The sequence below is a fragment of the Alligator mississippiensis genome, chromosome 1, assembly GCF_030867095.1.
Source record: "Alligator mississippiensis isolate rAllMis1 chromosome 1, rAllMis1, whole genome shotgun sequence".
Classification (NCBI taxonomy): Eukaryota; Metazoa; Chordata; order Crocodylia; family Alligatoridae; genus Alligator; species Alligator mississippiensis.
Window position 1 is genome coordinate 450,863,210 of NC_081824.1, and position 20,524 is coordinate 450,883,733.

The window sequence follows — 20,524 nt, forward strand, 5'->3', positions numbered from 1 at the left end:
GACCACTAAGTCAAGACACAGGACCAGTGACTTCATAGACACTTGGGTCTTCGGGCCAGCTGAGTAAAACAGAGGAGCTCGCTTATGTACATCACAAAGCATCCCAGCTAAGTAAAGCAACCTCACACAGCCCTCTGCAGTGACCTCACTCGAGGGCTTTTCCTTCACAATCCCTTTTAGCACTTGTTCTTCCAAGAGACACTTGGCCAAATTCTCAGATCAGATTTGGGGATCAGGCTGAGCCCCGGGAAGAACACAACATGGCATGTCTAGGGAGACAGGGACAAGCGGAGGGCAAAAGTGTAGATTTGCTAAGGTGGGGTCGGCTGCTGCTGCCACATTGTGGGAGGGGGACGTTCTGTGCTTCCGGTAAGGACAGACCTCTGTGTGATATGGGAGTAAAGGGAGAGCTTAGATGCAAACAAGAGATGAGCGCTTAGGTGAACCACACTTGGTGACAACAGGGAACGTCATTTCGGTTCTTTTTTGACGTGGATCATTCAAGTGGCACGTGAGAAGTCAGCACTGAACGTGGCCACAGAAAGCTTCTGGATTTGCTGAAATCAGAAAGGAGAGGAGTGATGACTGAACAGAAGAGGACATCTCAGGGGATCCACTGACTCCCCTCCCTTCTCTAAATCAGGAGGCTGAATGCAGTACTCCTCCAGTGAAAGGAGGTGATCTGACATTTCTCCAGAGCACCAGACCCACTGTCTCCACTGGCTCTCATGTCCTAGTCCCAGGCATCCACACGGCTTTTGTCCATCTTTGGCCATATAAGAAAACACACATACATGACTAAACATGGCCATAAAAGCTACTCAAAAAGTCCCGTGCCCATGTAACGGCAATGCCCACAGTCATAATAGCTGTGTGTTTCCCTATATGGAGACTTGGACGGGATGGGGACCAATCTGATGGCCATATATGGACAAGCCAAGTCTGGTTGGCCCTCGGTGAGTGATGACATGGGACCTGACTGGCCAGCAGCTCCCTTATAAAAGGGCCCAAGGGCTGAGCTCCTCTCTGAAGCCAAGGACTTCCCATCAAAGCGAGAAGCTCCTTGACAGTAGTGTTGCCATGAGACAAACCACATGCAAATGGCTCAGGGGAAACAAAGCAGAAGGACCGGTGCAGAGAGGTGCCGCCGCAGGCTGCTGAGGGCAGAGCATAGGCCTAGAGAGAAGAAATGGCAAAGAAGGACCCGACTGGAGAAGAGGCCAAGGCTGGCACTCCTAAAGGAGGAGGTGGTGGAAGAGAGGCTGGACCACCGTGTTTGGGAAATAGATGAGGGGGCCTGTGGAGACAACGAAGCTTCTTCTTGGGCAGAAGATGAATATCCTAACGAGGCACAACCCCGAATAATGACCTGGAGGAATACTGCAGCTACAAGAGTCTATCAGATGGATTTTGTGTACTGAGGGAGGAGAAGAGGAGGAGACATTGCCTTTACACTCAGGGTCCGTGTAAAATAGGAAGACTCTAGAAAGAAAGAAGCCTCTGCATTCTCAGGGCAGGGAGCCAAACGGCAAGACATCCTGCTGAGACAGGGCAATCAGGAACAGACCCAAGAGCTTGGAAAAGTCACTGGCACTAAATCTAAGAGAAACCCTCTTCCTGCTACCAAGCAGCCAGAAGGAGGATGGCTCAAGACCAAGGTAGCACACCCAAGCTGCATTTCCAAAGGCAAACTGGTCTTTGGTGAAAACTCAGAGTCTCCTAGCCCTCCAAAGAGAAGATCAGCTCCTTCTTGCAAATGTGTTCCCTGTCTGATCCTGCCAGTAGCTCCTGGTCCTTTCTGCCTGATGTCCCCAGAGCCTTTTAGTTTCATTAAATAAAGATCATTTTCTCAGGATTGTGATGTTCTCCTTATTTTGTGTGATCATGCCTTGTTTTAATAAGATAAATACACATCAATATATGATCTGTTCAGTTCCACTATTTAGAGCAAGTCTTGATAAGAGAGTGTCCTCCCGTGTCTCAGGCACAACTCGTGACATGGGTGCTTGTGCAATCGTGTCTGTCTTGTGGCACAGACTGGGGGGGACTACTGCAGTCCTGGCTGCTAAGCTACTGCCTTACCAGTTCCCAATCAATCATGATTCACTGAGGGGGACCTAACTACTAGTAGCTACTAGGTAATTAGTCAATCAGCAACCATTAACACCTACAAAACCACAGATTCAGGAGAGGGAATAATCAACACAATCAACTGCCCCAAGACAGAGACAGTCAGTCCCACAAGCACCCATGGCATGAGTTTTGCATGTCAGCAGCTAGGAGTGCAGGGCCCCAGAAGCCAGAAGCCCCCTGCCCCTACCTCCTCCACAGCTGGCAGACCTTGTGGCCACAGCAGGAGCTAGCAGGCCTGCAGCTTTCGCCCTGCTGCGCTTTCACACGCACAGTGTCACCCATGGCATGAGTTTGGCTAGTCTGCAGCTTGAGGTGCAGTTCCCCCAAACCCCTGCACTGATCTTCTTGAAACTTGGCAGGCTTTGTGGCCTCCCCAGGGGCCACCACCCCTGCACTTTTCACTCCCCTGTGGTGCAACACATACACATGACAGGAGTTTGCTTTCAAGAATTTGAGGTGCAGTTCCTCCCAAACCCCTGCACCGACCTCCTTGAAACGTGGCAGGCTTCATGCTCCTAGAAGAGGCTACCATCCCTGCATATTTCATCCAAATCAGATGAAAAACAACAGCATTATAGATATTTCATTGATTCCCCATGATACCCTATGGCCAGATCTCTGAAGCTTTTCCGAAGCGCTTTGGAGAGCCTAACGAAGCCAGCACTTGGATCCAGACATGCTGCTTCGGATGCCGAAGTGTCCAAAGCTTCTCCAGATCTGAAGTACGGTCTGAAGCCTTGCACAGCCCTAAGCCAACCTGTAAAGCAAGTGTCCCACTTGGAGGCAAGGCCCTATGAGGAGAGACGGAGAGACCAGAATCTCTTCAGCTGTCACCAGAGAAGGCTGAGAGGTGATCTTGTGGCTGCCTGAATTTCATCAGGGAAGCACAGCAGGGACTAGGAGATGCTCTATTTACTAGGGCACCCCCTGGAGTTGCTAGGAACAATGGCCACAAATCGATGGAGAGAAGATTTAGGTTGGACATTAGAAAGAGCTTCTTCATGGTGAGGGTTGCCAGAATCTGGAAAGGGCTCCCAAGGGAGGTGATGCTCTCCTCTACCCTGGGGGTCTTCAAGAGGAGACGGGACCAGACTGGATACGTGCAGTGAAATCCTCGGCAAAGCCCTGGGAATCCCTCCGCTCCTGTGACATGATTTCATCTGCTCCAGTGTGTTCCAGGCTCAGCCCGTACCTGAAAGGTCTTCCCTTGGCAATAAAATCCTCAGTAAGGGTCTGGGGGTGGTTTTTAGCAGCCATTCATCATGTTGCACATAAGAGAGGATGGTCCCGGCAGGATCCCAGGTACCATCCATGTCCCAGATGACTTGATGTCCAGGAATCAGAGGGAACTTCAGGCCCCAAGGCTGCAGCAAGAATTATTATAACAAACCTGATGGCTGCCCTGTCCTCAGCACATAGAGGACTTCCAGCCCCAGCCCCTTTCCCTCAGGGCACCTGGAAAGAGCTCCACATTTAAGGCACATGGAAGGGCATGTTTAACTCCGTTGCTGTCTCTGGAGCAGCCAGCAGGGCCCTTTCTCATCATAAGAGTCACTTTACTGCCTCCAGAAATCTTCTTGTGGCAGATCGAGTGACTTCAGCCAAAATCCTGGAACAGATGCCCCCAAAATAGACCGAATAGCATCCTCCCTTTTCTGTGCTCTCCCCCCGTGATGACCACCCAGCTGAGCAGCGCATCACCCCCATGCCTACAGCAATGCCCAGGGGGGTTTTATTTAACAGACAGCAGCTGCACTCTGGGCAGAGAAGAAATTTGTATGATGCCAATGATAGATATCTACGGGCCTCTGTTGGGTGTAAATGGTGTGCTGACCCCATGGCTCTCTCAGACCATGGACTGGAGAGGACAAAGAAACATGGGACTGGAAGGGACCTCTTTATTCATGGCTATATCCTTGCCAGTGCAGGCAATCCCACTGTATGATCCCATGCTGAAATTCGACAATCAGTATTTTAAAACTAGTTGTTCCCTCCCACGGGGAACCTGCTCCAGAGCCTCCTGTTCTGATGGTTACAATCCTTCTTCTGAGCTTCAGCCTATATGTATGTGTGACCCCTATTTCCCCACTTCTCCTGGGGCAGGCATTTGTCTTTTCTCTTGTGTGGCTCTTCTCCCTCTCAGCAGTATTTCCAGAGGGCAGTCAGCTCCCTTCTCAGCCTGCCTCTCACTAGGATGAACAAGCCGGTTCATCCCAGGAAGTCTCAGCTGTTCTTGTTCCACTTCTGGCACGTGGGGGCTCCAATCGCACACGGCCGACTTCCTTCCATAAATGGATGTCTCACATCTGCCTGCACTGTTGCCTCTGCTTTTGTGTGCCTGCTTTTCAGCTGTACATTCCCAATGTTGGGGACTCAGGCCTATGCTGTGTGTGAAGGGGAGCTGTCACATTTGCATGTATATATAGGATGTACATACAGCAGGTACATCTAGTTATCACATCACTTGCAGGCACATATAGCAATACCTCTTCTCCCCTGGTTCCAGGGTATCCTGGATCTGGCAATGGGGGTTTTCCAAGAGAATGGAGGCAAAGCGGAGAGGAGACTTCTCACAGACACCAACTCTGATCTCTCCCTCAGCTACGGAGGAGGTTGCGTGGAGCCACAGCCCCCAGAAGACCGGGGTGGCAGAGCCACACTGAGAGTCCGCTCTGCCTCTCCCTCCACTCCCTGCATCGCGCAGAGCTGGAGGTCACTGCATCCCACAATTGCATCCTGGTCCAGAGAGCAAGTCACTGCAGGGAGACCGAGTGACTTTAAACTCTCCAGCTGGGAGGCACAACAAGGGTCATACCTCTCTTCACATCAGAAACACCCTGGTTTTGAAGGCCTTCAGTGTACACGTGTACGGGGAAATGCTTCAAATGCGACATCTGCCTGCACCCACAACGTGATGGCTAGAGAGCACTGTCTATGAGACAAAGCCAGGATGGCAAGAAACTCTTCATGAATGCCAGTCAGCATTGACTTTGGCAGCACAGGACATCTCTGTCTAAACTACCAGTCCCTTCCATTTTACATCACCTGGCCACTGCCAGCGCCAGGACAGCAGGAAAGTCTTCATTAGTGACAGTCACCACTGACTTCAGCAGCACGGGACACCTCTGCCCAAACCACCAGTCCCTTCAGCTGTACCTCACCTGGGGTGGAAGCAAGAGCCCCCTGTGCCCCCACCAGCGCTTGTGCCCCGGCTCCAGCCAGTTTCCCCAACCCACCCCGCAGCCCCCGCCCCCGCCCAGCCGGGCAGCGCCCCTCACTCCCAGCCCGCAGCCCCGCCCCGCCCCGCACGGACCTGCTCTCTGCTCCCTGCCCCGCCCCCTCCCATCGACGTCACACGCATGACGTCACCGGTTGGCGCCGCTGCTGCCGCCCCGCCCCCGCGTTAACCCCTTGGTGGCAGCAGCCTCTGGCAAGACTGGGGTGGGGGGGCCCTTCCGGCCCCTGCCTCAGTTTCCCCGCGCGCTCCCGCCAGCCCCGCCCCGCCCCGGCGCTGCCTCAGTTTCCCCCGCCAGCCTCCAGCCCGGCCGCAGTTTCCCTTGTGCCTGGAGACGCCCCGGGCGCCTGCCCGCGCCCCGGTGCGGAGGGCCGTGCCGCCCGGGGCTGGGGGACGCGCCGGGGTCGGGGCGAGGGGGCCCCGGTGCTGCCGGCTCTCGGGGGCTCAGTGTCCCGCAGCGCCGGGCTCCGGGGAGGGTTTCGGGGTCCCCCCACCCCAGCTCTGGCGGTGTACTGGGGTCCCCGGTGCTGCCAGCTCTGGGCGGTATCGGCCCCCCTGCACACGGCACCGTGGGGGTCTCGGGGTCCCTAATACTGCCGGTCCTGGGGGGTCTCGGGGTCCCCAGCACGCAGCTCGGGGGGCTCGGTGCTGCCAGCTGGGGGGGGGTCTTGGGGTCCCCCTGGGACTGGGGAGGTGTCAGGGTCCCCAATGCTGGCAGATGTGGGCAGCTTTGGGGGGCCCCAGGCATCCCTGATGGCACCAGGCGTGGAGGGATTTTGGGGTCCCCCTGCACCTGGGTCTTGGGGCGTGGTCTCACTGGGAAACGTGCCCTTCCCACAGCCAGGACCGGCCCCCAGGGGCCCTGCAGCGACTGTGGGCGCTTTGCAGAGGCCAAGGGGAGGGGTGCCGGGGAAAAGGGTGCTCAGGCTTAAAGCACCGGTGCGTGGTCAGGAAGGACGCACAGATGAGATTCTCTGAGAGCTATTCCCTAGCGATTTGGAGGCGCACACCCAGAAGCGGGCGAGAAGACTCTTACCACAGAGCTACGAAGAAGCTCGAAACGGGCCGAAGTCATTGTCCCAGAGAGCGGCTCGCTGGGACCCCCTGGGTCCCAGGACGAAGGCGGGGAGAGAAGATGAGACCCCGTTAGGTGGTGCCCTAAAGAAATCACCTGTTACAGATGTGAGCGAGGGGGACGCGGTGCCCGAGACTGCGGGCTTACTCGTAATGAAGGTGGAAAGAGAATAGCTCCCCCCAAGCCTCCAGGGAAAGGCCCAAGGAACCTGAAGCGGTGGAGGCCATGGACAATAGTTATGGGGGAAGTGAAAAGCCTGTGGCTTGGGCGCGACCCATAATGGCTGCAAGCCTGTGTGTGTGCGTGCATGCATCTGTGTTCATGGCATGAACGACTCGTGCCATGGCTGGGGGGCACAGCAGTAGCAGGAGAGGCAGGAGTGCAGTGGCTGTCAGTGGTGGGAGGGGGTGGAGTGGTGGCAAGCGCCAACCAAGCATTGGCAACCAAGCACAGCTGCTACTGGCGGTGTCGGCAGTGCCTTTTTGTAGGGGGTGCACCACCATACTTAGGGGGTGCACATGCACCCATGTGAACCCCCTACACGTTGACCCTGGTTCGTGGCAGGGAAAGTGTGTTTGTGTGTCCATGTGCAGAGAGTGAGTGTCTGTGTGTGCATGTGTCTGCGTGCGTGTGTGTGTGTATGTGTCTGTTCGTGGCAGGAGGGAGAGTGTGTTTGCCTGTGTGTCCATGTGCAGAGTGAGTAGAGCTCATGCCCATCTGCGTGCATGCATGTGTCTGTGTGTACATGCATGTGTGTTTCTGCGTACATGTGTCTGTGTTCATGGCAGGAGGGAGAGTGCGTTTGTCTCCGTGTGTCCATGTGCAGAGAGTGAGTGAGCAGAGTGTACGCCCGTCTGCATGTGTGCGTGTGTGTGTGTGCATATGCACGTGTCTGTGTGTGTGTCTGTGTATGCATCTGTGCGTGTGTGTGTGTGCGCATGTGTCTGTGTGCATGCATGTGTCTGTTCATGGGAGGGAGAGAGTTTGTGCATGTCTGTGTGCATGTGTCTGTGCGTGCGTGTCTGCATGTGTGCATGTCTGTCTGTGCGTGGCTGTGCATGTGTGCATCTGTGCGTGCATGTGTCTGTGTTCATGCCAGGGACAGTATGTTTGTCTCTGTGTGTCTAGGTGCAGAGAGTGAGTGAGAGTAGAGTGTGCACCCATCTGTGCGTACGCCTGTGTGTGTGATTGGCCATAGTGGGGGAGGAGGATAGGTAGCAGGGAGAAGAGGGGGCCATGTGCCTCTGCACCCCCAGCCCGGCAGGGTCCCTCCAGCCTCCCCCACCAGCACCGGGATGGGAAGAGCCCCTTCCCCCACCCCCTGTAGCCCAGGTCCCGTTGAGGAGGGGGCCTTCAATTTGGTGTTTGCCCAGCGCCCCAGTACACATTAATTTGCCTCTGCGGGGAGCAGAGCAGGGCTGGACCCAGAGTGGTGGGGTTGCAGGGGCGCGTGGCCAGACACAGGGCTCCATCCCCACCTGCCCGGCCCCATCATTCCTGACAGGCACTTTGCCTGCATCTTAGTCATAATCGATTAAGCCACCTGGTACCCTGAGGCAATCCCTTTGTGGGCAGCGACGGGGACACATGTTACGGAGGAGTTACTGAAGTGGATATCGAGGGTAGGACTTCCAAGGGATGTTGTAACCAATCAGGGCACTAACTTCATGGCTAAGGTATCACAGAACGCCTGTTGGGTCCTAGGGATCCGATGGTTGCCAACATGAGGCTACCACCCCTGGACAAATGGTCTGGTAGAGAGGTTAAATGGGACACTAAAAGGGATGCTCAATAAGTGCACTCAGAAGGACTCATGAAAGTGGGACTTGTTGATCACCCAGTTATTGTTTGTCCTGAGGGCCACCCCACGGGCATCCACGAAGTAGTCTCCCTTGGATCTGGTTTATGGACGCAGGCGCAGGGGGCTATTAGCAGTTCTTAAGGAACCCACATTGAGCCCAACAGGAGCTGAGGCTCATTGTGAAGCTCTGAGGGCCTGTTTGCTGCCCACGAGGCAGGTGGCCCTGGAAAATTTGAGGGAGATCCAACAGAAACCAAAGAGGCATCATGACAGAACGGCTGAGGAGAGAGCTGCCAGTCAACAACAGGGTGTCAGTCCTATTACCCACCATGGCCGGTAACCTGCTGACAAAGTGGCAAGGCCCTTGGAAATAAGAAGGCACGCCGGGCTGGTGGATGACGAGCTATTCCGAACGGGCATCAATGGGAGCAACAGATTTTCCATGTAAACTTGTTAAAAGCTGGAAGAAGGCCGAGCGGTGGTTGGCTGAGGCTGAACTAGAAAGTGCAGAACTTGGCCCTGCAATAAGTGGGGACGTTAGGAAGACACCCGGGGAGGAAAGAGTACAAATTGAAGAGCGCCTGGCAGCTAGTCAGGGAGGAGACTTGGTTCGGGTTATTTGCGCCTTCCGCGATGTCTTTCGAGAGGAACGTGGGTGGGTCGCACACCCTGCCTAGAAGAGTGGTGTGAGAGTGATGGCGCCCTGACCCCGACCGTTTATATGGCCCCATGAAGCAGGAGCTCTGAAAGATGCTTGGACGAGGGGTAACAGTCCCCTCACGGGGTCTGTGGCAAAGCCTGATGGGACCTTACGTCTCAGTGTAGATTTCAAATGCTGGAGCAGCTTTCGATGCCTTCCCCATGCCCCAGCTTTTAGAAAGAATAGGACAGGCCTGCTACATAACGATGCTTGACCTGTCTCAAGAGTACTGGCAAATACCCATGGCCACAAAAGACGATGCCAAAGCTGCTTTTGGGACCCCATGGGGCCTATATGAATTTTGTAGAATGCCCTTCAGCCTGCACGGGGCGGCAGCCCCCTTCCAAAGACTGATGAACCGAGCTTTGGCCTTACATGGTAGGTACATGTTGGCATACATAAACGATATTGTCATATGCACCAACTGAGGGAGCTTGGGATGGCGGCCAATCCAAAAAAAGGTGTAGTAGGAAGACGGGAATCAAAGTACCTGGGATTCCTAGGAGGGCATGGGACCATCAAGACTTTGGCAGACAAAATCCAGGCATCCTGCCTACAGCACCCCCTCACCAGCCTGGCCGCTGCCCCCCCAGGTCCCCAACCCCTCCTGGGGGACATGCTGCCCCGGGCTTGTGTGTCCTGGGATGGGGCTTGAGGTCCGCACACAACGACTGTCCCGCCTGGTTAGGGACAGGTGGTCACCCGCCCTGCAGGGTTGTGGCAGGGAGCTGGGCTTGCACCCTTTGTGCAGCTAGTCCAGTCCTGGGAGCCAGTGCTAGGGCTGCAGGGAAGGGAGGACGGCTCCGACACTGCTGGGAGTGGGGGCAGTTGGGGGTGTCAGGGCCGGGCAGACCTCAGGCTGGGGCAGAGTCCCAATCCCAGGTCTCCGATCCATTGTCTGATTTGTGCTGTGGCCTTTCCTGCAGGTGCCCCACACACCGGACGCTGCCAACAGGCGCTGTGCGTGAGTGCAGGGACAGCAAGAGCCCGGGCCGCCATCTAGCTGAGATCTCTCCTGGGGAGACGTGGCTGCTGCGCTGGAGCCCGTGGCAGTAGATCTGCAGGGAGGAGCTGAGGGTGCAGAAGTCCCTCGTGTCGTGCAGAGCGGGATGGGGGGCAGGAGTCCCTACAGCGGTCGGCATCACAGCCAGTAAAACAGCAGCTGCAGACGGAGCCAGTCCAGCACCAGGAGCTTTGGGGGCAGGACACAATGCAGGCCATGGAGCCCCCTTGTGAGACCGAGCTGCCCTCTGCGACCCCACAGCTGGCACTGTGGGATGAGCTCCCCACCCCAGAGGCCTGGCACCAGCTCTTCCGTGGCCTCCGCTACCGGGAAGCCGAGGGCCCAAGGAAGATTTGTCGCCGCCTGTGGGAGCTCTGCCAGCGCTGGCTGGAGCCCCAGCACTGCAGCAAGGAGCAGATCCTGGAGCTGGTGGTGCTGGAGCAAGTCCTGGCCATCCTGCCCCAAGACATGCAGAGCTGGGGGTGCGGGTGCCAAGTGGAGGCCTCTGCCAAGGCTGTTAACCTGGCCAAGGGGTTTCAGCTGGGGCAGGCAGAAGATGAGAAGCTCCAGGTGAGAGTGTTTGTTTGCTGCCATCTGCACCTCCACGTGTCTGGGGGATGTTCCCTCCAGGATCAAGGCTCCCCAGTGACACATTTGTCTTGTCCCTAGGTCACAGTGCATGCAGCACCCAAAGGTCCATTGTGGGGACAGGCCTCTGGTGGAGGCAGGAGAGCAGGAAACCCCAGGGCCCGAGGACAAACTGCCTCATGTCCTCCATGATGAGCTGCCAACACACCAAGAGTCAGGTCCTTACCAGCCTTTTCGATATATATGGTTAACAAGGGCTCGACACCCAAAGAGCATCAGTAACCCCCAACCCCCTCTTATAACTGTTGGCTACTGGGTATAGGTCAGCTCCCCAAAGAAAGATAACTTTCTGTTAACTGTTTTGTGTGTGTAAACTATAATATATTTGCCTTTATTTCACTCCCAACTTTACCTCCGCTATCCAAAACTGAATCAAACAGCCCAGTTGGCCTGTGAAAAAATTGATACACTCACAGTGCCTAGCAGGCCTGTGACACTGTTTTTAGGGCAAAGTCTGGTACAGGGAATGAGCCCATGGGGATTTCCTCTGCTGATGAGTCCCAGGGAGCCTCCACATCACAGGAATCTGCACCGGGACAAAGGCCTTGGTATGAACCTTCACATGGACTTTGGGCTGAGTCTCAGGCTTTGTGACACTCTGGGCCTAAGAGTGGGAACAGATTTGGGGAAATTCTGCTGCAAACGATGGGGTATTCCCTTCCCATCACAACAGAAAACTTCTGAATCCAACTAACTCCATGGAGCCACTTCATGCAGCCTAAGACCAGGATTAGACATGTCCTGTGCTCCAGGTCGACCCAACCAGGAGATGTCAGGGACAACCCCAGCCTCTCTCAGCCAAGAGCCATGGCTACAAAGAGCTTCTTCTGCACACCATGTGGATTTCCATGGGGGACTACAAATCCCATCTTGCCCTGAGAGAGGGTGTTAGAGAGGTATGGCTACTTGGGCTGGGGAATCAACTCCTACAATGGGGAGTAAAGAGAGAAATTTAAAATCATGGTGTCCCAAGGAAACCAGATCTGAGCCTAAAAAGGAAGACAGCAAGCTCTATTGTCCCCTAACAGCTGTAGTCAGGGGGAGAACAACGGGACAGGTGCTTGTCTCCACAGCTCTGAATTTCAAAGAGTGAAACACCTGCCTGGACACATGACAGCATAAGCTATTTGAGGTTAGCACTCAGGGATGGCAGCACGGGGCAGGTCTGCAGTTTTCAGGCCCCCTTTCACCCTGGGCATGGAGCATTTGTGAGAGGGGAGTCAGGTGGATGGGACAGCCACAAATCACCTGGCAGCTGGTCCTCTGACCTCGAGGTTTCCCCTTGGTCCTCATCATCAGAGACCCAGAGATGCACCTGTCCTCACTGATTAAGTCAGGTGTGGGACCTCAATATCCTGTTTGGGGCCGTAGTTAAAGCGTGTTTCTGACTGGGTACTGGACGCAGAATAACCAACTGGGATTTGGGGAAGGGATCCAATGAATTCAAGGTTTCTACTCAGGACTTGATGGCCAGTGAAGGGTGGGGACTGAAGGATGAAAGAGAAGGCAAAGCAGGGAGAAGCCTTCAGGAGATGATGGTCCTTGTCATGCAGGGAGTGGATGTATGGTCATAGGAATCTTTCAATCTGTCGTAGGCCAACTGGGCACTGCGAGGGTATTAGCCACACTGGGCTGTTCAAAACAACAAATAGACAGACATGGGTTGGCAACTTATCGATAGTTCCTCGATGCCAGGTGTGCGCCAAGTGATTCCAGTGAAGTCAGGCGTCCCTGATGATCGACGCTGTCAGAGGGATTACCGGGGAAGATCCCTTGATCAGGAACAGGGACCCGATCCTCACTCACACTGGGAGTCTGGGGTCCGGGCGTGGGCCAGAAACAACCATTCTATTCCCTCCTTCCTGCTGGTTACCTGATGCACGTGCTTTTTATACCTAGTCTTATGTTAATCTGTTGGCCTCAGGACCACTCATAATGTTGCCCTATAGCTGTTACCCTATGGGATTGAAAGGTGATGAAACTATCATAAAAGGTGACTACTCAGACTCAGGTTTATCCAATAAGCAAATTATGATGCAGCACCTTAAGGTTTGAAATTGTCATCGCTCTGCCTAAATCCCAACCCCTTTTAGGCTTCATTTGAATATGCTTTTTTGGGATATGCTTTCCTAGAATATGTTGGGTGTGCCAAGCAGTTAGATCTAGTTTTTATCGCTAAGGCTGAACCCTGAGCAAAAAACCGTTAGGCCAGCTAATCTCCCAGCTACAGCTTTGCCTCTGGGGACCAGTCAGTCCCATGAACAGTGAATTTATCATTTTGATTAAACTTATGACAGACAAGTTACATTTGCAGTTTACAAACTTAAAAGCTTATATTAACTAATATTACCTGTTTAAGCAAAATACCAAATGCCTCCAAGAAGCACATAGTATTGCTTAATAATCCCTCTGGTTCTGGCTGTTACAAAACAGGTAGGAAGCACCCTGCTGCTCCTTCCAGAAGGGAGACCACAGCTCTGAATCCTCCGCTTCCAGAACATTTCTTGGAGGGATGAGGAATGAAACCTGGGCTTTTCTTATCAAGCAGAAGTAGTATTTTCTGTACAACAGAAGTAGCTGGTGCAGTGTAAGGCAGTGCTCCCTGCACACTCCTGACGGCTGACAACCCTGGGTTGGGCTGGGCTGGGCTGTTCCCGGTGGGTGTTTGGTGCAGAGCTGCAGTGCGGCTGGGCAGGGGCTGCACTTGGTGCAGGTGGTGGAGCTAAAGAAGGGGCTGCAGCCACCCCAAAATTTGTCGTAACCCCCCTCCCAACACTTCTGCTGCCTGCCCTGATTGCAGCCTTGGCCAAAACACCCACCAGCAAGAGCACAGCTCTGGCCCCAGCCTGCAGCAGCAGTCCACCCTTGCCCTGCGCACAGATCCAGGTGGCATGTGCCCCCCATGCCTTTCCCGGGGTTGTGCACTGTGGCAGGAGACAGCCATCCCATGACTCCTGAACCAGCTGCTTGGGGCTCTGGCCCCATCTGGGCAACATCTGCCCCAGCCCCACTCCCTCCCTCAACACAGGGACCTCAATATGCCCCTCCCACCCCATTCCCCCCAGACACTTACCAGCTAGACGTTGCTCTCCAAGCTTCCAGGTGTCATATTGAATGTAATAGTCTGAATACCTGTAATAGTTTCCCACTAGCCAGTTTAGGAAAAAGACAAGATTCATCTTCTGATCTAGGCCATTGTTTTGGCCTATGTGTGGAAGGTCCTAGCTTTGCTCAAAGTCTTAACTCTTGAATTTTATCTTTAGAGGCCTTTAACAAAGTGAACATAAAAATGACCCTTAAGCAAACATCCCACATTCCGAGAGATCAAACCCTAGGAGCCTTTTAAAAATTGGAAAGAAAGGAAATTCCTCAAAGTAATTAAAATGGTCAACAAAAGAAACTAATTACCAAGCAAAAGAATCTGTTAAGAAAGATCTGAGCCCAAATTTGGGAGTAGTGACAGGTTTGGGTAGGAGTGGCCCAAGACGGCAACTCACTCGATACAAACTGTAACCTACTGTCCCAATTTGGAGGTGACCTCACTTGCAGAACAACGAAGGAAGAATCGCAAGTGTAGGCCAGATCAGACTGATCACCAGAACCACCCTCTCCGTGAACACAAATCTCTTAGTTCACGCTGAAGCCGCAGAGCGCCCGAGTGGGACTGAAGGAAGGGGACTTGTTCCTATCACTGCTGAGGCCAGCCCATTGAACTGTACTACTGAGGCTAGCCCATTGAACCGTACTACTGAGGCCAACCCATTAAGTTGTACTACTGAGGAATGAAACTATATTTAGGTGTTTGGCTTCTTGGAATTCTAGGACTGTAAGTATAATATAGTAATAACTTTTCTAGTTAAAATTATATAGTTAGTTGTAATTGTAATTGTTTTAAAGAAGTCCATTTGAAGCATTGTTTCTGATATATGTAGTTATTGTGTTCTTAATGTTTGTGGTATTTCTTAAAGCTAAGTAGTGTTATATGCGTAGCAAAGAATTTTAAAATAAAATTGTGGTGTATGAATTAAGTGTGCAATCATTGTGAAATCGTGCAAGTAGCGAAAAACTCCCCCATCCAGGCGCATCAAACAAATCAGTAAGTTGTGTGGGATCTTTCCTATTCTATAACCCACTAGAGACACCAGGCTTGCATGTTGGCAATTAGGTCAGTCTCGGCCTATATGGCTCATTAATAACAGGCCATCAGAATTGGCCCAAAAAATCTTTAGCAGTACAACCCTACCCAGCATAATCTCCCCCTGGACTCACTAGTGTGGTGGGAAAGAGAAGCCATTCAAGAGCTTCATTTTTCCTTTTAGCAGATCATTCTGGTCTCAACTTCAGCTTATTACAACATGAAGCCATCCAGATACTGTCCAAGCATACATGGCCCACATGTTTCTCCCTGCAGGGCATTAGGTGCTGGGACTGAGAGCTGGGCCAGAAACCTTGAGAGTCTGGCTCAGAACTGCAGTGAGTAGGAAAGGTTAGGCTGCCACAGGGACCTGGCACTGCCACATCCCCAGCACTTGGGGTCATGGTAGGAAGAACTTGTTGAGTTGAGGATAGACAAGTGCCAAGTCCAGTCCTCCCCATAGGCCCATCCCAGCAGAAGGAATAGCTGTATGTGTCCCTTGGCAGCAGGGTGGGGACTAATCTGGATTTTCTCTTCCCCATGTAGGAGGTAGCTGGCTGCTGAGCAGAGCTGAGGAGATGCCTCCTAAGGAAGGGCCTGCAAATCTGGAGCCACCGTGGGCTTCCCAAGGGTGTTTGGGTGAGATGGACTCCCTGAGCCCTGTGAAGGACCAACGGCACGAGAGCCAGGAGAGACCCCCAAAGTGAAAGGAGAATGTAGCAATGAATCAGGTCCCATCTCCAGTTGCTTGTGAGAATTAAGAAGGGAAAGAAGCCAGAAAAGGATCTGGGTTCAGGGAAGATTTTCTGGTGCTGAGAGACCTGAAGAGGCGTAAAGAAAAGGTCCACCAAAGAGAGAGCCTGCATGTAAAGCAAGGCAGTGGGGTGGCCTTGGAGGGAAACCGGAGCTCACTACCAAGCCCAGGGGGAGAACCCACCCCTGCCCTCAGCGCAGGAAAAGCTTTAGCTGGCTCTCACTCCTGGCTCTGCACAAGATAAGGCACCCTGGAGAGAAGCCCCACGTATGCACTATGTGTGGGAAGAGCTTCACCTGCCTCCCGACCCTGGCTGCTCACTGCCAGATCCATTCTGGACAGCTCCCCATTGCTTCACCAAAAGGGGAAAGATTGTGGTCTGCAGCTCAGAGCTCATGAAGAACCAAGATGTGCACAAGGAGCAGAATCATTACTGCTGTGTCACTTGTTGTAAGACCTTCACATGTTTCTTCTTGCTGGTTCAGCATCAGCACGCACACTTGGGGAGGAAGACACACCACTGCACCAAGTTCAGGAAGAACTTCATCAACAGGGAAGGCCTGTCCCAGCACCAGTGTGTGCAAAGCAGGCAGCAGTTACACTCCTGCACAAAGTGTGAAAAGAGCTTCAGGCAGTCTGCCAACCTGGCCAGGCACAGGTGCATGCACACAAGGGAGAAGTCCCATAAATGCTCTGACTTTGGCAAGAACTTCACCCACTCTTCCACTGTGGCCAAAGGTCAGCTCATTCACACGGGGAAAAGCCAAATCAGTGCTTGGAGTGTCGTAAGAGCTTCAGACAATTTTCCAGCCTGGCCCGGCACCAGCTTATCCACAGAGGGGAGAAGCTACATCAGTGCTCTGTGTGTGAGAAGAACTACCTCCACTCTTCCAGCCTGGCCGAACACCAGTTTGTCCATATGGGAGAAGCCACATGGGTGCTCTGTGTGTGGGAAGAGCTTCACCTCCCCCTCCCACCTCTTGCAGCACCGGTGCATCCATGCAGGGGAGAAGCCACGTGGGTGCTCTGTGTGTGGGAAGAGCTTCATCTGGTCCTGCAACCTGGCCCAGCACCAGCGCATCCGCACAGGGGAGAAGCCACATCATTGTTCTGAGCGTGGAAGGAGCTTCACCTGTTGCAGCAACCTGTCCCAGCATCAGTGCATCCACACCCAGAAGCATCCCTTATTCTGCCAGCAGTGCAGGAAGGGCTTGGTGCTGTCTTCCTGCTCAGCACCCACCAGTGGCTGCATTTTGTCAAGCATCTTCATGTTGGTAGACTGCAGAAAGAGTTCCTCCAGGCTTTATCCATTGTAGGGCACAATAGAAGCCAGAGGCCCAGCCCCCCAAGGTTTGATTGTGGGGAGGGATTATGAGGAACACCTCAGGCAAGGCCAGCCCAGGTGTTGGGGGGAGGAGATAAGGAGGAGATGATTTTTTGCAGCACCCTTGGAGCCTGTGCATTTCCCAGCAATCTCTAAAACCAGTGAGCGCTCCCTGGGGAAGAAGTGACTACATGATAGGGTGTCCTCCCCAAGACAACTGGCTTCAAATGACTCCCAGGGACTGTCCTTTGCTGCCTGCCAGCTTTCTCTCCCCTCCTGATGTTCTGGTGTGAGGCTCTTGAATAGCAGGAAGGAGGACATTTGTGGCTGGGAAGTATTCTCTGCCCTGCACCCTGACCTCACCTTTCCTCACCGCAACATCACCCCTCTCCCAGGCCTCCCCATGCCCAGTGGGGTCTGCAAGTAGCTGCTACTACCACCCCCTGAGCCTTTATGGCTTGTGTTGCTTTTCAGCCTCTCCAGAGCTGTGCACCACTGGGTGCCTGCTGCTCCCTTCCCCTCATGTTACTCTCTCTAATGCATTCACTGCTACTCCAGCACCAGAACCGAACATGGCACCCCTGTGGTTGGTCTCTGTCCTTTCCTGAGCTATGCAATGGGAACAGACAAGGGCCCACAACACTTTCCAGGGCAGATGTCTCTGTGACTTCATGGCCCTTCTCTTTCCAGACCATTGGAGCTTGTTCCAACCCTCAGGAACAGGAATTGTTCTGATTTGAGGCCTCACTCCCCTGTCCTGCTGTGCAGCAAGGTCCCTGCCCTTCTGGAGGGACCACTGGGCAGGAGGCAGTAAAGTACCAGGGGTGAAGGAGATGCAGCCGGTGGCAGGTCCTGCCTCTCCTGTGGAAGGGTGAGGAAAGTATGAAGATGTTCTGTGGGTGAAATGCAGCATACTGTATTCTCCCATAGGAAATACTAAGGCCTTCCTGCTCGTGCTCTAGCCGTTTGGCTCAATGAAGGTCCTGGGAACATGTACTGCTGTGGAGCTGCCTGAGGGACCCTTGCAACCCCCCAGGATACTGGTCCCAGGCAGGGGGAGTCCAGCCAGACCACTGCATCCCCTAGGAGGGAGGAGTGCAGGGAGGGAGACCTTCCCCTTCAGTGGGACCCCTGAGCTGTTCCAGCGTGTAGAAACAAGGGGAGCATGTTGAGACAGAGGTATGGGGGCTGCACCCTGACGCCTCTGAACATGCATCCTGCAGGTCTCCCACTGAGAGGTGCCGTGAAGAAATCCCTTCCCTCTCTGCCCCTCACTTGAGTTATCCCAGGTGACCCCTGTCTCTCCCAGATTTCTTCTTGGTTCAGGCTGGTGAAGCAGGTGGCCCGGCCAGATAAAATTCCTAGGGGGAGGAGACAGCCCTTGCTTCCTTCCCCAGGCATTTTGAAAGCTACAAGCGAGTGTCCCAGGCTGCTGCCTGGTGAATTTCTATAAAAACCTGGAAACTAGCCAGCAGTTAGGAGTTACGTCTAGGCCAGTTGCGTCTTAAAAGAGACCCTATACCTGCTTCGTACATCTCAAGTAGCTGGTGTTTACTCAAAGTGTACTCTGACTTCTTCGTTCTGCCCCCATCCTCTGCTCCCCATCAATAAAGGTGCCAGGTTACAGCTTGCCTTGCTGTGTTACTGGGTGCTGGTGGGGCAGGATCAGAGACAGCAGCCCACAAAGCACAGCCTTTGCACCAGAGGCAGCTGCAGGACTGTTCCCCTGGGCCAGGAGCAGGACATGAGACATCTGAGCGGGCCCTGGCCATGAGCAGAGGCAGCTGTGGGGAGCAAAGCCTTTGCCAGAGGGGCTGGAACAGGGCAGGGGGAGGCTGCTCAAGGGCCTGGTGTTGCTGCCACTGCCCATGGGGAAGTGAATGCCCCATATGTTGCCATCACCGGTGGCTCTGGCATCACTGTTTGGGGCCCGGGGGCTGGGGCCTTTCTGTCTCTGGCCAGCTCCCCTGGATGGAGAGAGACAGGTGGTGCTGGGGGCTGCTGGGGTCAGGGAGGCTTGTGGGCATCAGGAGCGGTGCAGTGGCTAGGAGAAGCCCTCCCCTCCTTCACTTCATGGATGGGACTTGGCTCTTCTTGGAGGTACGTCCCTTCTGCTTTTTGCTCTGTGCTCTCCCTCCCAGTGTCCTTCATGACACCCCCCTCCGCCCCCCACCCCGGTCCTCTGGGAAATAGTCTTTATGGGCTTCCTTGCTCCTGCCTTGGCCAGTGTGAGCAGGGTCTAGTTGTGGGCAGTTCGCTGCAGTCTCAGTCACAAGCTCAAATGTGTCTGTGCTCAGAGGGGAATCCCAGCATGTCTCAGTCCTGGAGCTCAGGGGACAAGACTCCTTAGGGAAGGAACAGCTGAGGGTGTGCTACCATTGAGCCGCCCTGCCAGAGACTTCAGCTTGCTTATGGGCAGGAAATGCCGATGACCCGTATGCAGCATGCAGAATTTTGCAAATGCCTTTTATGTTTGTGATTTTCTTCTAAATATCTTCTGATTGAAATGTGAAAAGGGAAAACTCCTGGTAGTAAAAATGGTTTCAAATTAAAAAAACAAACAACTAAAACAAACGGGTTTTTGTTTTAAAACCAAAGATTCCAACACACAATGTTTCAGTGAAGAGCTGATGTTTTTGGTATTCGATTAGAGCCAGCAGAGGCACTGTCAAACCAGTAATGCCTAAGCCAGTGAGGGCAAGCACCGTCTGCCCGCTACAAGGGATCCTCCAGGCATGCTCTACGCCCACCCATGCCTGCAGCTGTTGCCCCAGCTCAAGCCCCAGTTACTCCTCACACCCCTACTGCATCCTCAGACCGTGCAGCCCCCCTCCATCCCACCACGTGCCTTGCCCTATGCCTGCACCGCACAGCTTCCCCCCACCTGCCCATACAGGCGCCCTGCACCTTGCATCCCCCCAGCCCCACCTGGCACTCCCAACTCTCATCGCCACGGGATCTCTAGGCAACCCATGGTTGGCAGGGATCCCCATGCCTAGCCACGTGCATCCCCTCCCACACCCCCAAACAGCATGAACTCTCATACTGTTCCACCTAGGAAAGAAAACGTGCCACATTTTGATTTTGTTTTATTTTAACTGTTTTTTTTAATGCCATGCCATCCAAAGTACAGGTAGCACGTCTCCCCATCTGGTGGAGGGACTGGAAGTGGAGATAGAAGCAATGGAAAATGCTCCTGCCCCCATGCTGGTGGGGAGGGATATTACAGAGCTGGAGCGTAAGCGAGCAGCGTGGGGAAACTTCCTAGATCCCATCCGCATTGATGTAGTGACTCGCTGGCAGAGCAAGAAGGTGAGGAGGGGAGGTAGGGAAACCGCCCAGAGCCAAGTAACCCAGTTGGCTGTGGAGGCAAGAGGGGGATAAGGAAGAGACCCCCCGACTGCAGCAACCAGCTGGCTGCTGAGGGAACCAATGACCCTGGGGTCAAGCTAAGTGACAGCCCCAGGGAGGAGCCCAGTCAGTCAGTGGCAGAGGAAGCCGAGGCTCTCAGGGAGGAATTAGAGAACATCCCAGTGAAGGAAGGGTCACCCCTTAGGGAAGCACTTGAACTCCCTGCTGATTGCCTAGCTGGGCAGGAGTTCAAACCCCAGCTTGGAGGAACTTTGACGGGTGGCCCAGGCGCAGAAACAGGTCACCCCAGATAAGAGGGAACAGGTGATCTGGGATAAGTGGGAACCAACGATGCGGCTAGGACC

At 53.9% G+C, this 20,524-nt stretch overlaps 2 protein-coding genes across 2 annotated transcripts in view; one reads left to right on the forward strand and one right to left on the reverse strand.

The window, feature by feature from the left end:
• LOC132249655 (syncytin-2-like) overlaps positions 1 to 6,465 on the reverse strand; it is a 21,926-nt gene extending 15,461 nt beyond the window's left edge. The window contains exon 1 of the mRNA XM_059725288.1: positions 6,405 to 6,465. The gene's annotated coding sequence lies outside the window, so the exon portion shown is untranslated. The remainder of the gene's footprint in view (positions 1 to 6,404) is intronic.
• LOC132249653 (zinc finger protein 135-like) lies at positions 6,054 to 19,367 on the forward strand. Its single transcript, XM_059725286.1, has 2 exons — positions 6,054 to 9,322; positions 9,871 to 19,367. Exon 2 carries the CDS (start codon positions 15,754 to 15,756, stop codon positions 16,798 to 16,800), a length of 1,047 nt encoding a protein of 348 aa, XP_059581269.1. The 5' UTR covers positions 6,054 to 9,322; positions 9,871 to 15,753; the 3' UTR covers positions 16,801 to 19,367.
• The last annotated feature ends 1,157 nt before the right edge of the window (positions 19,368 to 20,524 follow it).

Coding starts and splice junctions, on each gene's coding strand:
- LOC132249653 (XM_059725286.1), top strand. CDS start 15,754: ATGCACTATGTGTGGGAAGAGCTTCACCTGCCTCCCGACCCTGGCTGC.